Source organism: Crassostrea angulata, chromosome 6 (genome assembly GCF_025612915.1).
Source record: "Crassostrea angulata isolate pt1a10 chromosome 6, ASM2561291v2, whole genome shotgun sequence".
In the NCBI taxonomy this organism is placed as follows: Eukaryota; Metazoa; Mollusca; class Bivalvia; order Ostreida; family Ostreidae; genus Magallana; species Magallana angulata.
This window is the reverse complement of record NC_069116.1, coordinates 6,700,999-6,719,849: the sequence shown is the minus strand read 5'-3', so window position 1 is coordinate 6,719,849 and position 18,851 is coordinate 6,700,999. Positions and strand designations below refer to the sequence as shown.

At 32.7% G+C, this 18,851-nt stretch overlaps 2 protein-coding genes across 2 annotated transcripts; one reads left to right on the top strand and one right to left on the bottom strand.

Moving 5' to 3' along the window:
• Positions 1 to 1,345: 1,345 nt before the first annotated feature.
• Positions 1,346 to 3,410, top strand: LOC128188657 (low-density lipoprotein receptor-related protein 12-like). The gene is made up of 5 exons (XM_052859850.1): positions 1,346 to 1,489; positions 1,936 to 2,172; positions 2,288 to 2,428; positions 2,527 to 2,780; positions 3,034 to 3,410. Exons 1-5 carry the CDS (start codon positions 1,432 to 1,434, stop codon positions 3,232 to 3,234), a joined length of 891 nt encoding a protein of 296 aa, XP_052715810.1. The 5' UTR covers positions 1,346 to 1,431; the 3' UTR covers positions 3,235 to 3,410.
• On the bottom strand, positions 3,398 to 17,797 carry LOC128188656 (arrestin domain-containing protein 3-like). The gene is made up of 8 exons (XM_052859848.1): positions 17,761 to 17,797; positions 9,222 to 9,378; positions 8,947 to 9,066; positions 8,355 to 8,581; positions 7,110 to 7,292; positions 6,786 to 6,998; positions 6,499 to 6,679; positions 3,398 to 6,370 (listed from the first exon to the last, which is right to left on the bottom strand). The coding sequence occupies exons 2-8, from the start codon at positions 9,343 to 9,345 to the stop codon at positions 6,162 to 6,164; spliced, it is 1,257 nt and encodes a 418-aa protein (XP_052715808.1). The 5' UTR covers positions 9,346 to 9,378; positions 17,761 to 17,797; the 3' UTR covers positions 3,398 to 6,161.
• Between the last annotated feature and the right edge of the window lie 1,054 nt (positions 17,798 to 18,851).

Here is an 18,851-nt window from a genome sequence, read left to right as displayed (position 1 = left end):
AGGCACTATTTATTTTGTTATACTGAATGTCTTTATTTTAAAGAAAACATCACTGCTTTTAGATAGGAATAACGTAATTCTAAGGCGAACCGTACGCGCATGATTTTTGCGCATGTAACAATTTTTAATGTTACCCGTTGCTAAGTGCATTGCTAACGCTGAGGGTAATAGAACAGATTGTGAACTGCGTCTAAACCAATCAGATTTCAGTATTTAACATGAAAGTATAATAATGTCAACCCGTGCACGCACGGGTCAAAGTCTAGTTTAAATAATTAAAACTAAATAATTAATGTTGCGTGAGTGAATTGTGCGAGCGTTTCATTTTCATTTTAGGTCACCTTTACTTTATTTTACTATACGTAATTCAATCATCTGAAATAAATAACTTTTGTAAACATTCATCACTGAATTAGGTTTATTTATATTCACTTCATATGATGGAAGACCCCGTCACATATTTATGATAAAATTGGGGTTACTATCTGGTTCTTGGGGTGAACATTTGAACAAAGTCATTACTTCATCTTCCACATATATACAACATGTAGTAAACGAATTTAACAGTTTAACGCCATTCACTGAAGGTTGTTTCAGGTTCGGTTAAAATTTGCTCAGTAGAAGACATTAAACACGGGAGAGGTACTGCGGAATCCTAAGAGCATTGGACGACGACATTGTCCATTTGGGAAGTTCAGGAAATCTTACATTCTGTTACTCACCCCCCCCCCCCCCCCGGTATAAATATTGGCTAGCTTCTGGCTAAGTACTTCCGGAAAGTCCTTAGACTCGATCTCCTACGCAGAATTGTGTTTATTATTTTCTCAGTGAATGTATGATCCGATGGTAGCATAATAAAAAAAGATAAATTACAGATGAAGATGTATTCATTTCATTTCTTAACGTAATAAATCGTAATTTTTAAAGAGATAATCAGTGCCATTTAGTGGTTATGTAGCCTGATTTTTCATTCTTAATATATAAGCTTGTCAGTAAGACATGTCTTACACACCAAACAGGAAAAGAGGAAGATGTTTTATTTTATGATTATTTGATTTATTGAAATTTTACTGCTATATGGTATTCAATAAATCTATAGTATGCATTATTTCAAAATTTCAAAAGTTCGAACTCTGTAAATTTTACGACATCTCTATGTCACGAAGAAAAGGATTTATTGGTATTTTGTCAGAAAAGTATATATCAAATCAAATTACGATACATGAGCAACAAACACGCGGAACAGGTGATTCATCGGCATGTGGGGGTACATGTCCACTGTTTAGGTGCAATCTCTTTCAAGGACGATTGTCAATATACCTGTAGTGTATTGACTTTAAGATAACGGATATATGTGACGTATAAGGGTGAAATAAAGACAAAAGCAATCACGAGGTCAGCTGCAAAACAATATTTTGGGGTGTTGGAACCATGTTTCGAGTCATCGTTTTTCTCGCTTTGTGGACTTGTACCATTGGACATACACCGTAAACCAATGTTTTGTTTCTTTATCGATCTCTATTGCATAGTGTGTTAGACGTATGGCCGTTTGTCGACATGACAGAAATCGCCAAAAGTTCATTTCAACAAAAAGAAAAGAATTTGAAAAATATTGTGATCCATAATTTTTAGTAGCTTAATAGCAGAGTACATAAACTATGTGGGCTCAGATTTGGCATAAAATATTTTTCCTAAGTCGTTAACAAAATACTCTATATGTTACTAATCTCTCAAAGAAATAAGATAAGGAGATAACACCTGTAGGACCTCTTCATCAAATTTTAATTCGATTTCTTTTCCCCTATTTTTCTCACCTTGTATTAAATCTAGGAGGGGAGGAATACAAAGTCACAAAATAGTGTTTTGAATTTATGCGATATGTATTGTGCATTCTGGTAAAGGGCTTGTACAAAATGCATTGAGTTGTCTTTCTAACAGAATACCTAGAGGATTACTGTGGTAAAACTCTCTACCACCAGGGACCATGGCTACGTCTGAAGCTGACCAGGAGGGACTACCCATCAAACTTCAAGTGTAACACTTCTGTCGTTTTCTCTGATACTAATTCGGGGCAACCCGCGCGCCTCATGGTGGTTGTCCACAAACTGGAAACTAAATGCCCTGGAGATCGGCTCACTTTGGTTGATGGAAATACCTCCGTTCTTCTTAAAGGTTAGAAATAAAAACCTTTATTATCGCTGGGTCCCCTTAATTCATTGTGCAGTGAACATGCTATCTGATATTGTTCTTCAATAGAAAAACAGCACTGTTATTTTTTCTTCTTTAGAGGCAAAGCCTTACTTGTGCGGGAAACATGAGCCAAAGGATGCAATGTTTACTGTCTCTTCAAGTCTCATTGTAAACTTCCAAAGTGATGCATCTGAAAATGATGATGGATTTGAACTCTACATCACCCGTTTCCATCTTGGTAATCTTCAAATTAAAACGATACTGAAATGTGTGGGTTTTTGTTCGCTAGATTTGACAATCTTGATGGTATATTGCTGGTGTTATTCTATACCCTAGGTATCTGCGACCCGACCGAGTTCCGGTGTGCCAGGGGTCCTTGTATTGGTAAGTCCCTTCAGTGTGACGACCACGACCAGTGTGGGGACGAGTCCGACGAGTGTAGTTGGGGATTCGGACTGGTGGCCGCCCTCTTGGGCGCCACTTGCCTCGGGTCTCTGCTCACCATTCTGGTCTTTTGCTGTTGTTGTTCCAAGTTCCGCTCTCGCTGCAGTAAATCAAACTCTCGGGGACGAATTATCCCTGTGTTCAGAGTAAGTGTTGTTGTAGCTCGATCAGTAAAGGTTAACTATCGTCTATAAGGCCATCAAAATTCCACAGTTTAAACAACTGATTACTGTTTAAAAGCTGCATGTACGAATGCAGAGCTATGTTGAATAACATTATTACATCTCGTTTTAGAATTACTTACTATATATTCTATCAAATGTTGAAACTGTTTGCAAGTTGATTTTGCAGAAATACCGGTAAAAGCTTAAGAATATTTTTTTTCGTTGACAATTTCAGAGAAGTGAAACAAACAGAACCCCAGCACTAGACGAACCCAAGAAGGCGCCTCTTGAAGTCCCCCTTTCTGTGTCTCATCTTGAACAAACGCATCCGGCATTCTATTCCCTTTCACCTCCAGCCTACACAGCCATACCCGACGTCACTTCCGGCAGAGTGGCGGACCCCTTCCAACAAAAACCCCTATTCAATAAGAGTTGATACGAGACAGTTTTTACCTTAATCTGTGATGTGCTCGTTAAATTTCATTTAAAATGTGAAAAACAATCTCTAGAATCTCTGAAAGTAATCCATTTTTGATTGGTTCCGATGTGTCATAAGATATTTCGATTTTTCTTTTTTAATTTTACAATTAATAAAAAAAAATAATGACTGCTTTTTATTGTTTTTATAGTTTCCATATATTATTAGTTTATGTAAACAAGCTACATATGTACATGTGTTGAAAATTACCAGAAAAAACATAAACAACTGGCATAGGAATAATCATATATATGTACAAATAAAAAAAACCCACTTTATCATTGCACAATTTCCTAAACCATCTCGTTCATCTGCAGTCTGTCTAATGTTCCCATAAATCCTTTGTTTGATCAATATCTATATTTTTATATGTATCAATTCCTTACACTGTAAGAAAGTTCAAATCGATGCATGTGAAAAGTTTTCAATTGTTTTCTTTTGAAAATTTCCATGTTATATGAAGGTTGCAATTTCACGTGGAAAATATTTTTCCGAAAATCAATATGACCAATATGATACAGTTACGTAGAGGTAAATGACGATATTCAAAAAACAAAGCCGTTATTTGCAGATACCTAAAGGTCTGTGGGAACATAAGAAGGCAGATAATCACAAATCATATATCAATAATATGGTGTCTTTGATACATTAGACAAAGTTGTACAACACATATAAAATTATGGGTGAAAAGTAAAAACAATTAAAAATGATAAGGTTCCTTCTTAATTCTTCTCACCATAATCATATTACTGAAGCAAATTCACTTCACAACAAAAACTATGTATGCATGGCAAAACAAATTTATGCTCATGACCATGAGGTGTATATTGTAATAGATATGTACCAATACTGAAAAAAAATTGTGTTTCAAATGCTCTTTTCAACCATCATTCATGTACTTTGCAAAAAACACTTAAAGGGGCATGGTCACGATTTTGGTCAAATTCTATTTTGCTGTTTTTATTATGATTTATTATTATATTATTGATATCTTATTCTAATGATTAAATGAAATTTGAGAATCAGTTGTTAAGATATAAGCAAGATACAGAGCTCACAATTCTTTGTCATGTGAACAAGGCTCGTGCCCTGTTTTTGTTTACATAGGTTCAATACACCAGTAAAAATCTTTTTAAGCTGATTTGTCTATCTTTTTCTTCATTTTAGGCATATATAAACAGTTCCTAACCTTTAACACATTCATTTCGGGTCTAAAATTGCAATTTTCACTTCAACATTCAAAATGAAAACAAAAGCTTTGTTTACATAGCGAAGAATTGTAAGCTTTGTAACTCTCTTATAACTCAGAAAATGACACTCAAATTTTGGTTGCCCATTTAAAATGCATTACTAAAGCATTGTAAACATTAAAATCGGAAAAATAATTTTTGGCCAAAATCGTGACTATGCCCCTTTAAAATATTTCTACTAACAAGGATTTAAAAAAACATGTTTTGAAATGTTGTCATTGGTTCCACAGTTACAAACAACAGAAAGTTCTAAATTAACCTTTGACACAATCTTTCAAATAGAAGCACAGTAGCACCAAATAAAAACAGCTAAAAAAAAACCCGACTTTTATAACATCCCTCTGCATGATTCTTCTTAACAACTGTTACACATAATACCTAGTTAAGAATAAAAGTTTTACATGACAAATGAATTTTATAAATTTGAAGGTTTTCTAATTCTCAGCAAAATATGCCTTCTGTATGGCAAGGCAAATTTATTTCTTTGTGTAAAGATTTTAATTGGCCAATTGTGTGTTCAGTCCTGCAATCGGCCAATCATAACGTTTGCATTAAATACAAAACAGATTGGCCCACTGTAGGGTCAAACACCCTCTTGAGCAAAGTTACAACTGAGCTACAGTCACTGATAATATCCACAGTGTAATAAAACAATCTTAGGTTACAATGTACCTTTTTTAGACATAAAAACAGAATATATGTACATGATATAAATACATACATGTATCTGGTAAATTAAAGAGATACAGTTAAACTTCGATATCTCTAACACTGATATCTCAAATATAATGGATATGTCAAAGTGATTTGTAAGTCCCAACTACTTATTTTTTAAGTATTTTACCCTCAATATCTTAAAAATTTGGATATCTCAAAGTGTTAGACAGTCTCATCTTGTTTGAGATAACAAAGTTTGATGGTGTTAATAATTTGCTGAGGATTAAACATTGTTTTATCCTATATTGATCTCAATGTCATTATAATATTTAATATCAAAATATAGATATCTGTACAATAGAAAAAACAGAGAAAGAGGTCTGTCTACATCTTATTAAAAAAAATATGTATAAAGAAATTTTAGCAATAAGTAAACTTCAACCTTTCGTAAAATTCACCAATGGTGATACATTTTTTTTTTTTAAAAGCCCTCAAATAAATTGACAAGTATAAATACTTTTAATGGTAATTACATATATTTTGGTTTTGGCAAGATGTACTTTTTTCTGAAAGACGACTTAGATACTACTTTACCAAACAGCAGAAACACACTGGTCCTTGACTACCGGTATCTCAAGATAATCAGCAGTTAGTATAAATCAAACTTATCATAATAAGATAGGCTTTTACTTGTTACATGATGCAATTATACACTATAATAATAAAAATAAAAACAAGTACAGGTAATATGTTGAAAATTTTGACAATTACATTTGTTCTTTAAGCTCTTTACATATCATCTAAACTATGAACTATTGATACACATGTATATAGTGAAATAAAACTGCAAACAGGTAAATCAAATAATGCAGTCATTTGTTCCTCTTTCTGCCTATGTTGTCAAACATTCATACACATGCAAGGTGCCCCCATGACCTGACAGTATGATTCATACAAAGGTCCTGGTGTAGTTGAGGGTTATCTGATGTTTGAGAACTGAATCTCATCGTAGGCCGGTGGGGCGCTGGGCTGCGCTTGATTCACCTGGTTCGTCTGACTGGTGTAATCATACACGGGGTAGGCGGGGGTCCAGTTAGCGTTCGGCATCACATTATTCTCCTCCTCATCCTCCTCCCCACCCTCCAGTCTCACAGGGCCGGACACACACTCTGAATAAGCAGGTGGGGCTATAATATCAAAATGAAAGTTGTGTGTTATCACAGACAATAAATACAACTAAAAGCATCTTATAGGTAGGAAGTACAGGTAATTATATAACCAAGTCGAAAAATGCTGAACAAAGAGGATTCTTTACCATCTGGGTAGGGAGATGTAAGCCAGAAGTCGGGGTTTCCTGTGGGTGGGGGGTAGTTCTGAATCTCAGGCGCAGTTGGAATGGGTTGGGTCATCTCGGGGGACACAGTTCTTAGGGGTATGCTTCCAATGATAATTCTGTTGTCAACAGAGATTTTATTCCAACCAGTAGATATTCTGAACTATAAAAGAGAAGAAAAAAACCCAAAAAATGATACTTCCTTCAATGAATGTACACAGTTTAAGTCTTTAAATTACTTGTGTACAAACAGTACTAAGCTGACTTACTGTGAGCGTATATTGAATGTCTATGATGTTGCAACCTTTGAGATAAGAGGGGGGAAGGGAAGGAACGGGTATGGCCCGAGTATAAACCTGGTGCTGGCCCTTATCCACAGCTAGAGACTGGTTAACATACAAAGGATAGACTTCACTCTTGGTTTTATATTTGGGATTTCCAGAGGAAAACAGGCTGTTGGAGAACCCTGTGTATGTTACATCCTGAAATCACATTTAGATTACTATAACAAGCATGGATTAAAATTGTTCTCATGAACTGAATGCTAACCAACTTTAAGCATGGAGAATAATGACAACAAACGCCTAACTGACCTGGATGAGCTCCACTGACCAGGCTTGCACTGGGCTTTCACTCTTGTTATTTATGTCCATCTCCAAGATGATGGGTTCCCCGGGCACAAAGCCTGACTTGTTTACCTTCATTTGAACAATAATCTCTCCCTCTGAACAACAGCATCCAGTTATCTCTTGTCTCCTGTACTGCATGATTGGCATCTTCATGTGAAACACAAAATCCATAGAACAACACATAACACTTTGAAATGCTAACATTTTAAAGAGGTAATAGAGGTTTTTATTAAGTTACTGTAAACCAACTATTATTCGCGACAATTTTATTTCACAATTTCATAAATGAACTGGTTCGCAGTGACCCATTTACTGATCAAGCCTAATTCACACCTGTTTTTAAATTGTTTATAACAACTATATGGCAAAAAAACTGGTCCACAGCAAGAAATATTCACGACAATGAGGCTCTTGCAAAACTCGCCAAAAATTTTAAGCAAGTGAATAAAAGTTGGTTTACAGTTTACACTCTTGATATCAAAATGTTCTCAGTTTGCCTGATACGTGTAGATGTTCCTTACAAAATGATATTTCAAACGATTTGATGCATTTTCATACATTTGATAAGTTGAAGACCCCAAAATTGTACAGGATCATTAAAAAATCAGTACAAAATATTGCTTGAACTCTTCTGATAAGGTACCTTATTTCTAAACCAACAAATTAATGTATATTGTCACAAATGTCTTATTTTAAATGTTGAAATCAAATTTTGCACACTTTAAATTTCACATGTATAGTAATTTTTATTACATGCTAGACCTACAATCTCCACTTTGGCACAAGGGTCCTGATACTGGGCCACTGGGGTCAAGATTTTTTTTTATTTTTGTAGATGCCTCTTTGCTGTAATTACTTAAAAGGTAAAACATGCTTACAGCACTGTGCAAAGAACAAAAAATAAATTGATTCACTCTAAACATAAGGAGTTGTATTACATAAGTGTATGATAAATTTAAAAACCAGCCTTTGCTTTATTAATTAACAATGCATTTTTTAGAAGTGTATTAATTAACTTCACTTTACTGTAAAGTACACATGGATACCATTTTGTCTCCTATATTGTAAATGCTGAAGAATACAGAAAATCATAAGGAATTTAAACATGTTTGCTATCATTCTGATCAATATTGCTCTGCCCTTGTCCGAGAACCTCGTAATTAACTTAAGTTACATAACATAATCTCTTATCATTTAAAATATACACACCACTGCATCAGGGAACATGTTGAGGTCCAAGTGATTTATGACAGTAAAAGGGAGCAGAATGGTTTCATCTGATTTCCACGGCCTGGCTATTTGTCCTTGCAGAGTGTAACGCACATAGCCCTTACGTCCTTCAAATGAGGACGGGAGCTCTGCATAGGAGTCCAGAGGGATGAGAAAGGGGTAAACATGATCTCCAGCCTCCAACACTTGAGCAGGTGTCTGAGATCCTAGTGAACAATTCAAAATTAAAAGACTTGAAGTATATATTCTTGTGGCAAAGATACCCGTAATCATTTTTCATGGTTAAATTACATTATTGGAGTGTCTGTTCTTACAAATGGATGTCTCAAACTTATCATAACTGGCACATAAATGCAATATCAATGTGTGATTTGATTTTTGCAAACTATGAAAAAAAAATCCAACTCATGTTTATGTAAGTTTACTCCAAGTATAATAAAAATCTGAACAGGTAGCACACTTTTAAGCATCAATAATATATCAAACAAAATCTCTCATACAAGAGTACTTATATGATAAATCAATTATTTCAAGAAAAGTTTTATTCCATTTGATTTTAATGTGTGCTCACCTCCAAACAGATAAAGTTTGTAATTTATATAAGTTTCCTTGGCTGTGAATTCCCGCTTGTCATTATCAGATCTTCGGTCAAACTTGCATTTTGCTTTTCCAGTCACATACAGACTGATGCCTAAAAATATTAAAAAGATAGAAAAAATTTCATCAAATATAGAAAAAAGAGTTGCTTGTATTTAAATGAATTTGTGGTTTTTAGAGATGGAAAGTTTCCTCAAATAATGATATGTCTTGCAGGAGAAAAGCCTAATGTACTATATGGCTACTTACTTTGAATTTTGAGAGGGTGAGATACATTTACAAAGACAGTTCCACTCAGACTTGTCCCTGATAAAATCACAATATTTCTACTTGTCTGACCATCCACATGAACTTCAAATTTTTGTATTTTCATCTCCTGTTTGAGTATCACATGCCATTAACCATCCTAAGGAATGTACATAAAAACCAATAAGAGCTATACATGTACATGTAAAAAAAAATCTGTTAATTATTGTTATAATACAAAAAAAAATTAAAATATATACATGTATGTGGTATTAAAAGAACAATAGAATGCAGAGAGACAATAAAAGATCAAATGTACAATTTTTGTTCGTTTCCTATATATGAATTGACTGACTGGAAATAATTCATGCAGAGTTAAATGTTTATTTATGAGAAATATTTTATTTAAAAAACATATGCATAATTCATTTTTTTTCTGTAGACATATTTAGAAAATTGATTGAAATGGAATAGATTAGAAAGATGTTAAACTCAAACTCATATAAATTTCAACTGCTTTATTTACAAAAAGTGAATTGTCCATACTCAGTGTATAATATGCATATACTTTGTATCTTTAAATAAAACTGCAACCTGAACACAACTGGGGTACCAAAAAAATCAAACAAGAGGCCCATGGGCCACATCGCTCACCTGAGCAACAAAAAGTATGATAAAATCAACCTAATTCAAAATATCTGGACATTGTAGTAAAATAATGTAGATCAAGTATAATTAAAAGTCGATTTTCTTTTACCCTGGATATTCTTATGTTTATAATCAAGACCCTTTTCTAAAAGGCAGATTTTATAGTCATATCACCTGTTGAGCATATATTTTTGCAGTACTCAAAAAGTTTCTAAACATTTGTTTATATTCATGGGATATAAATTTAAACCTACATCAAACCCCTTGTGAGGCTCAAGATTCGTCCAGTGGCCAAAGTCTAAACAATTTGTAAGAATCAGCAATAGGTCAAAATAATTGCATTTAAGTGAAACCATATGCATATATATCATAAGGCAAAATTTAAAAAAATCTCTGTTTCCCCTAACACGACCGACCCACTGAAATCCCGCAGACTGAATTCTTTTTATTACCACATTGAATGGATATTTTTCCTCTAAAAAAGAAACCTAATTTTACCAAAATTTGTTTTTAGGAGACCCACATCTTTTTTGTTTTACCAATCAGTTTCTTCGGCTTATTCATCAGCATGGGCCAAATACAAATATCTGCTAAAATATTCGGAAGTCCTCTACTAAAATTTTAAATTTCATGACCCCTGGAGTATGGGTTTTGACTCTAGGGGAGGGCCAAAATGGATGTATAGGTGTTAATGCATATAATGTTTAAAAATTATCTTCTTTTATACTCCCACACACCTTAAAAGGAAAACTGAATTCATGATTTTGTAGACCATATCTTTATGTTTTTTGCCAATATTATAGGTTTTATAGTTCTTTTTGAAAATTTCAGGCAGGGGAGTGGTCGTCATTACAAATTTATAATTTTTCTACTTCAGAATGAAACCCGATTAAATGAATATATGACAGACATTTCCACAACCTTCATTAACTACTGTTGTGATTAATAATTTGTGATTGCCTTATTCTTAATACGGGTAATGCTAGCCTACTGTGCATTGAAAATTACAACTGATGTTTATTACTTTTATATAGTATTGATAAAACAAGAGGCCAATAGGCCTTAGCGATCACCTGAGTAGCATATAACCCATACACAAACTTGTTGAGGAGTCTGAACTAGACTCCTCGACAAGCTTGTGGGCCATGAACCCCTGACCCAGGGCCTCACATGTGTGGGAGTAGAAAAGAAGATTTTTGAAATTTGGCTTTTTTTGGGGCATATTTGGCCCCACTTGTGGTGCCCTTGGGGTGGTAGAGCCAAGAATTTCACAATTTAGATTCCTCTTACTATAGAGATACCTCACACCAAAATTGGTAACAATTGGCCTTGTAGTTTTTAAGAAAAAGTTAAAAATGTAAAATTGTTAACGGACAACGCACATTGCATGATAGACATTGACAGATAGCAATAGGTTACCTGAGTAAACTCAGGTGACCTAAAAATTTAAGTTGGTAGCTTGTTATTAGTTAATAACTTTGCCAAATTAATGCTAAAATAATAATAAAACCATCTGTCTACAGTTATCTTAAATATTGAAATTGATCCTCTATAACACAACGGTTGTAATTGGATCAAATGGTTGGACTAATACCTCCAAAATAAAAAGAAGTACATATATATGCAGAGACTGATTTTATTTGTCATTTATCTAACACAATTACAAAATATTTCATCTATAAAAAGTATGACTACATCAAATAAAGTAAATTTAATACTTTGGATAAGTTTTTAAAACATTAAGAAGATGTTTTATTTTCTAATTAACTTGCTTAAATTTTAATCCTATTTTAATTAATGTTGATATATATATATATATATATATATATATATATATATATATATATATATATATATATATATATATATATATATATATATATATATATATATCATCATCATTCCTGTAGGTTATTCTGTATCAAATAATGACTGTCTCCCTGATTTCTTAAACTTCTCACTATGTTTCAGTTAGGGAGAAATAAGTCCCCCAAAAATAAGGTTGTTACCTGTGATATGAAAGACTCTTTATCATGTGAAAAGTTGAAACAGTTCTCTTAAATCTGTCAAATTTCAAATAGACCGAAACAAAAGAGTTGGTTTTGGTAATGACTATAATTAAAGTAAAATTAGGTAAATGTACATAAATATTTATTAGGTTTATTAATAAAAAAAATTTTCTTCCCTGGCATTATGTTTCAAATTAGGGATAATATTTCTTTGTTAAGTAGTGATTTTTTGTAAACTTGATATATGATTGTAGAATCATTAAATATGGCTTCACAAACATTAACATTTATTACATTTCTTTAAGATTGTCAAATATTATTGCTTCCACACACTTTTAGACATTTTATAAACAAAATTTTGAAAATTTCATCAATACATCGAAAAATGTATGTTATCAATAAAATGATATTTAAATACCGTACATGTATAGGTTAAATGTTAATGAATCTATCAATGCTCATCTAGACATTGAATCAAACATGTTTAACAATATCAAATTGAGAATTCGATATTAAATTTGTTATATATTCCATTTGTACAAGTATATGCATTTGCTTATTACTGGCCCAACCCTTAGACTCCTCAAGATTTTGATTTTAAAAAATTTAAATTTACATTATCTGAGGTTGCTTTTAGTAAAGTTACAGCTTTTCTACGCAAGTGGTTATTAGAAAAAGATATCTTAAATTGTTTTCTATTTTCATATTCCTATGTAAAATGTTGCCCTCCCCCCAGTGTTGTGACCCCCCCCCCCCTTTGGGGACCATGATTTGAACAAACTTGAATCTACCCTACCTAGGATGCTTTCACAGAAAGAGGTATAGCGCACTTAATATACGATTTGGCCTCAAATATAGCCTTTTGCAACCATCAGACATTTTCAATATTATACAATATTTAGTTTAAATATATTAAAAGAAACGCAAATTACACAATCACCATGCTCTAAGAGTCTTATTTATCTTGCACGACATCATTAAAATATTCTGGTTTTGTTAGGAATATATAGGAAAGTAGATAGTATACGATAAAAAATTGGATATTTGACTATTTGAACTACTCTAAACCAAAAACCTCCGATTAAATTACGTTTTACAGGTATTGTAGTACACGTTTACATTGGATTAGTTTTGGTTTAACATGGTCTTTGTACTGAAAATTAGACAAATATTTCAATTAGTGTCTTTTCTAATACAATCAAGTATGTAGCCATACATATTGAAAATGCATCAGATGAAAATGTTAGATGCCTGGCCTAGTGGTAATGCAGAGGTCTTTTTGATTTTGTGGTCACTGGATTGAATCCACTAAGTAGTGATATTTTTTTTCACTTAAATTGAAACATGAACAGAATAGAGAAGTTAAGTTACATGTATCTATTCTTCTGTTGTTTGTTTTTTAATTATCTTGTTTAATTAAGTCTGAGTATGAGCACACCCAATATATATAGATTTCTTCATTAACAATATACATGTACTCTATTTACACTTAGATCCATTGCGTTTTGCTTGAACTTATCACGGTTCATAATATCAACTATTGTTATGCACAGAGTTTCCTGAATTCATGACAAATCAGTTGTTACAGACACCATTATAAAATCAGTGCAGTGTATCCAGGTTTCGAAAATCATATTGCAACAGCTAGGTACCTGAAGCTATTTTTAGTAACAGGTAATTTCCTTCCAAACATAGGTGTACGCGAAATAATGGGAAAAGGCGCTATACTTCTTTCAGCTTTCGTGGCTGATTAGTTTCTAAGATGAAGATTTTTAAAGATTTACATTGTATATTCCTATGTAAAAGTTTGACCCCCCTTTGTTACTCCAACCTACCCTGGGGTCATAATTTTCACAAATTTGTATCTACACTACATAAAGATGCTTCCACAAAAGTTTCAGCTTTCCTGGCTAATTAATTTCTGAGAAGATTTTTAAAGATTTGAATTTGACCCCCCATTGTGGCCTCACCTTACCCCCAGGGATTTGAACATCCCATATTTTACTGTAAAAATAAACGCATACGATTATCATTGTGACGTCATGAAAAAGTTCACATGGATCTGAACATTTTCACAACTCTATAGGTTCATATATAAGGAGTTTAAATATAAGAAATAATTGACTATATATGTAAACCAGATAAGTTTCAACATTGCTTTAATCAGGAGATAAGACTAGTTTCACGTATGTCTTATATCAAATTATAAAATGGAAAATTAAAACATCAACATCAAGGAATTGTTCTTTTAGATACTGAATAGAGTATTAAATTTAATAGAAAATTCATCAACTTATGAAATGGATAAGCAATGAAAAGAAGAAATAAAAAGTGCTGGGAATACAAACTTTTCTTTGGGCTATTTCCAAAGACACAACTATGAATGAAACATGACGTCATAATGTAGCCATTTTGTTTAACTTTGGCTTATGATTTGAGTAATAGGCGAAACATACTATCTGCTTGGCCTAACAGTCACACTGTCTACATATTAAAGAGGTACATTCCTCTCTTTTTGGGTAACTACTTAATGTCACCTTTAGTCTACATATTCTACATCATATATTTATTCTCTTTGTATATTGAAATTTTACAATGCTAAATAAACCATATTGAATAAAAAATTTTAATAAAATTACATATTTACAGAGTTTTAAATAGTGTTTTCTTGTTTTGTGGCGGAAGGTTTCCAGGAAGAAAATGAAAACTTTTCATAACTTAACAGTTTTAGAATAGTCTGTTAATTTACCTTCGTAATTTTCAGTGCAGACCAAACTTCCAGATTGTTTGTGCATTATGAGGGTTGTTAGAAAAGTTCATGGACAAAGTGATTTATGGCAAATTACGGTGTTCTTTGCAGGATGACATATGTTTTATTAAATGACTACCAATTGAAAATAAGTATGCAAAAAATCATATGATTTTGAAGTTGTTTTAAAAAGATTTTTTTTAGCATGAATTAGATTTACGGAGCACCATTTCTTATTTTCCCGACGTCAGGTGACGTTAAACTACTGAAAGGCAATTAAAACCTGTCACTCTTTTTCAAAGTAAGCACCTTTTAGTTCACACACTTTTAATGCTATAACTAACCAATTTATAAAACGCATGTTCACACCATTATTTGTCAAATTTTTGTATAATGTCTTTTGTGTCACATCATAGATCATTTAGGTCCAAAAATCTCTGTCCACGCAGTTTCGACTTCAGATAAGGAAATAAAGCGAAATCCATTTGTACAAGATCAGGCTGTATGGGGGGTCGGGGTGCTGCATGAGCTCAAGATATCAGTATTTTTATTTTCTAACCTTCCATTCCAATTGTGGTTCCAATTGTAAACCTTTGTCTTATAAAATTAGCAGCATTTAAGAACCATTTGGTCTCCATCAGAGATTTTTCTATGTGCACACAAAATTTAATGACGGCCCAGTGCTCCAAGGTATCCATTTACGTTAACATTTTTGGCTCATTTTTCTAGTGCTTGTTGTCCATATTTGGTGATAAAACAGCAAGATTTTCTTCAATTTTTTTGAAACTTTCACAAAATTACCTTCATAACTTATTGTGATCTCAAATAAAATATCGTTTATTTTTATGCACTTAAACTGTTCATTTCCTTAATAAGGACAAATGCGTACAAAATATAAAACAATTAAAAACTGACATGCCCCGTGAAGCATATCTTATCAAAATGATTAATCTGTATTTATTTAAGGTGCATTTAAAAAAAACAAATCTTTACATATTTCTTAGAAAATACATCAAAATTAAATATGAAAAATTAAGCTGGTATCATGCGAATAGTCCGCTCACAATCGAACTTGTCCGCGAACTTTTCTAACAACCATCGTATTCATGTTGTATTGAAAAACATATTTGAACAATATTTTGATATATCTATCAATATATTTTGGCATACTTAGCTTATATTTTATAGAAGAAAAGAAAATATGAATTCCAATTTTTGCCTAACATTAGCTAATTTCATGCCATATCTCAAATTTTTGAGATGTGACCCCTACTTATTTACTTTTACTTGTGATATTAAATGTTTGTCTATTTGAATGCAAAGTTTTGGAAACATGGCATTACTAATATTTTTTTATTTGCTTTATAATTTGATTAATCCAAAATTTTGTAGTGATCTTAACATCTGCTGTTGTGTTCATTATGTACTGGCATTTGAAGCCACCAGTAAAGCAAGGTTTTTTAAACTTTGACTTGGATATTACTTTTATAGTTACTACTGTACATATGTTCATCTTCATACTGTATTGAAATCATAATTAAATGATAGTTCAAACTATATTTGATTTCTTCAAATAATCAATTTCCATGCCAAATTTTAGCAATAATTTCAGGAAAGTTATCATTTCTGTTTGGGTCCCCCTATTCCCAAAAAATGGCATGTGATATGGGTCACATATAAAATAAATGAACATCTTAAGTCCCCATGAGTCATGGTAAAATGGGTAGGCAAACCCGGGCTGGGCCAAAATAAAAGCCGGGGCAGATTGAGATTTTTCAATTTTCTTCATTATTAATCTGCCAATCTCATTAAAATTTTCAGGATATGTTAGGGACCAGTATATTTGTATTCGCTGTAAATTTTGCTGCACAACAATGCGTATTTAGGAATTTATTGACGATTGTTGATTTTCAAGTTGGTAAAATGGATAGGCAAACCCGGGTCGACAATTTACGGGTTTGTGGACTTATTTTAAAAGAAACTTAATAATTCATGTTTAATTCCATTAAAACATATGAAATAATTGTTAAAAATAAAGATTTCTTTCATGGAAATTGACATTTCTGCGATAAATAACATGTTTTTAGAAAAACCAGGTCATTAAAACTGGGTCTGATCACCGGGGAAAAACTTGATAATTCCGTATTAATTGCGTGTCTATGTTATCCCACATGGATATTTATTTTCTGATTTATGCAATGGTATCATTAAAAATGTGCAGATGTAGCAAATAAGGTGACATTTTACTATTCAACTATCCATAGTGTGCATCTGAGCCCCTCACACCTACGGATATGTAAATATAATTTCCCAATTGTTTTATTCCAATCCTAACATTGGTGCTTGTAAGATATTGGTTTTTTTTTATCAAGTTTTAATGACCCGGTTTTTCTTAAAACATGTTATTAATCGCTGGATGATTACTTTCCGTTCAATAAATGTCAATTTCTAACTAGTATTTCATATGTTTTAACGAAATTAAACATAAGATACTAAGTCTCTTCTAAAATAAGTCCACAAACCCGAAAAATGTCGACCCAGGTTTGCCTACCCATTTTACCATCTTGGAAATCAACAATCGTAAATAAATTCCACAATTTGCATTGGTTTGAAGCAATATTTGCAATGAATACAAATAAACCTATCTGTAACATATCCTGAAAATTTCAATGATATTGGTTAATTATTATCGACGTAAATTGAAAAATCTTGATCTGCCTTGGCTTTTATTTTGCCCCAGCCTGGGTTTGCCTACCCATTTTACCAAGACTCGGCCCCCATCTGGTTTTTTTATTGTACCATAATTTCCGGTGACTGCTTTAATTATGGAAAATGATAGGTCGCCTCTCAGTGACGTTGAAATACCAGTAACAAAATGTCACTTATCATAAAATTACTTATTGATGAGATTATTAAAATTTTCAGTCTCTAACGACTCTCTGTCAGACGCAAATACAATGCTTGCTTATGTTATACAATATACTTCCCAACTCTTAAACAGAAAGTATCACTTTAAATAAGAGATACAGTTCAATTAGTCTTATTGTGTCGGGTATGTTTAAAAGATAACGGTAATTACATGGAGGATTTGTAAGATTTGATGATGAACAATGCTATTTAACATGAATTATCTTACCAAGCCTTTTTTTGGTTGATTATCATGTAGGAAATATATACGGCATAGTAAAATTAAGTGTGCAGACGTATAAAATAACGAAATCCGGAATAATTCGGGTACAGGTGGCGGATTCTAAAGGGGCGAAACAATAATTCCATCAATGCTCTAACTCTAGAAATTTTTTAAAGTATTTAAAATAAAGCTGCATAAATACGAATCATAAGCGTTGGAACTTTTTTTGCAAAGTTAGACATAACGTTAGCTATCAGGCTAGCATCAGGGAAGGGGTCAGCCCCCCCCCGACTTTTTCTCGCAACAAACTTAATTTTCTTAAATACACATTTAAAAGATTGAAATACACATGTAAAAAATTGAAATATCAGAAAGCTGCTAAATTCTCCCACTTTTTTGGGAGTATGTAAAAAATTGAAATGAAAACATTTCAGGTAATTCTGTTAAATACCTATCAAATTATCGTTAACTAACGTTACAACACTTAATTTAAAATAGATATTTTTGTGCGGCTTGATAATAGACAACTCCGGTTCGCGAAAGTAAACATTTAAAATTTTGTTGGATTTAGGCTCTGAAAGATAAGAAATTGAGAGTTAGAAGGATGTCCAAAGTGAAAAATTGAGGCGAGCAGAAGATTAAGTTCACCCTAATTTATTCAAAACAATCAGCCTTCTGAGACGAATATCGGGCTAAATTTCCCGAATTACTAAAAACTTATAATTCAGAAGAGATTTTGACGAGTATCGACAACATAATAATAAAACTATATTGCTAAAGTTAAAAATCTGTGTGGTGTGTTTTGTTTTCACTAGTAATGGGAGGAATCATACAACCACGTAAATTTACCCCCCCCTCCCCTACCCCCTCCCCGCCCTCCCCAATGGCTACACCGTGCATTGGGATAGAAATAACGAAACATTTTGATTCAGAGAGGTTTTAAGAAGATAAATATTTACGCAAGGAAAAGTTGTTTGGACATATAATAAGGTTTCATGCCAACTGGATGGAGGAAGGCGAAAAACCTTCAAAATATTTTTGTAATTTGGAATCTAGGAATAATATAAACAAAACAATAAAAAAAAAATTGAAGTTGG

Coding starts and splice junctions, on each gene's coding strand:
- LOC128188657 (XM_052859850.1), top strand. CDS start 1,432: ATGTTTCGAGTCATCGTTTTTCTCGCTTTGTGGACTTGTACCATTGGA. Junction 2,173..2,287: donor TACCTCCGTTCTTCTTAAAG/GTTAGAAATAAA, acceptor TTTCTTCTTTAG/AGGCAAAGCCTTACTTGTGC. Junction 2,429..2,526: donor CATCACCCGTTTCCATCTTG/GTAATCTTCAAA, acceptor TCTATACCCTAG/GTATCTGCGACCCGACCGAG.
- LOC128188656 (XM_052859848.1), bottom strand. CDS start 9,345: ATGAAAATACAAAAATTTGAAGTTCATGTGGATGGTCAGACAAGTAGA. Junction 8,582..8,946: donor CAAACTTTATCTGTTTGGAG/GTGAGCACACAT, acceptor ATTGTTCACTAG/GATCTCAGACACCTGCTCAA. Junction 7,293..8,354: donor ACATGTTCCCTGATGCAGTG/GTGTGTATATTT, acceptor TTTCACATGAAG/ATGCCAATCATGCAGTACAG.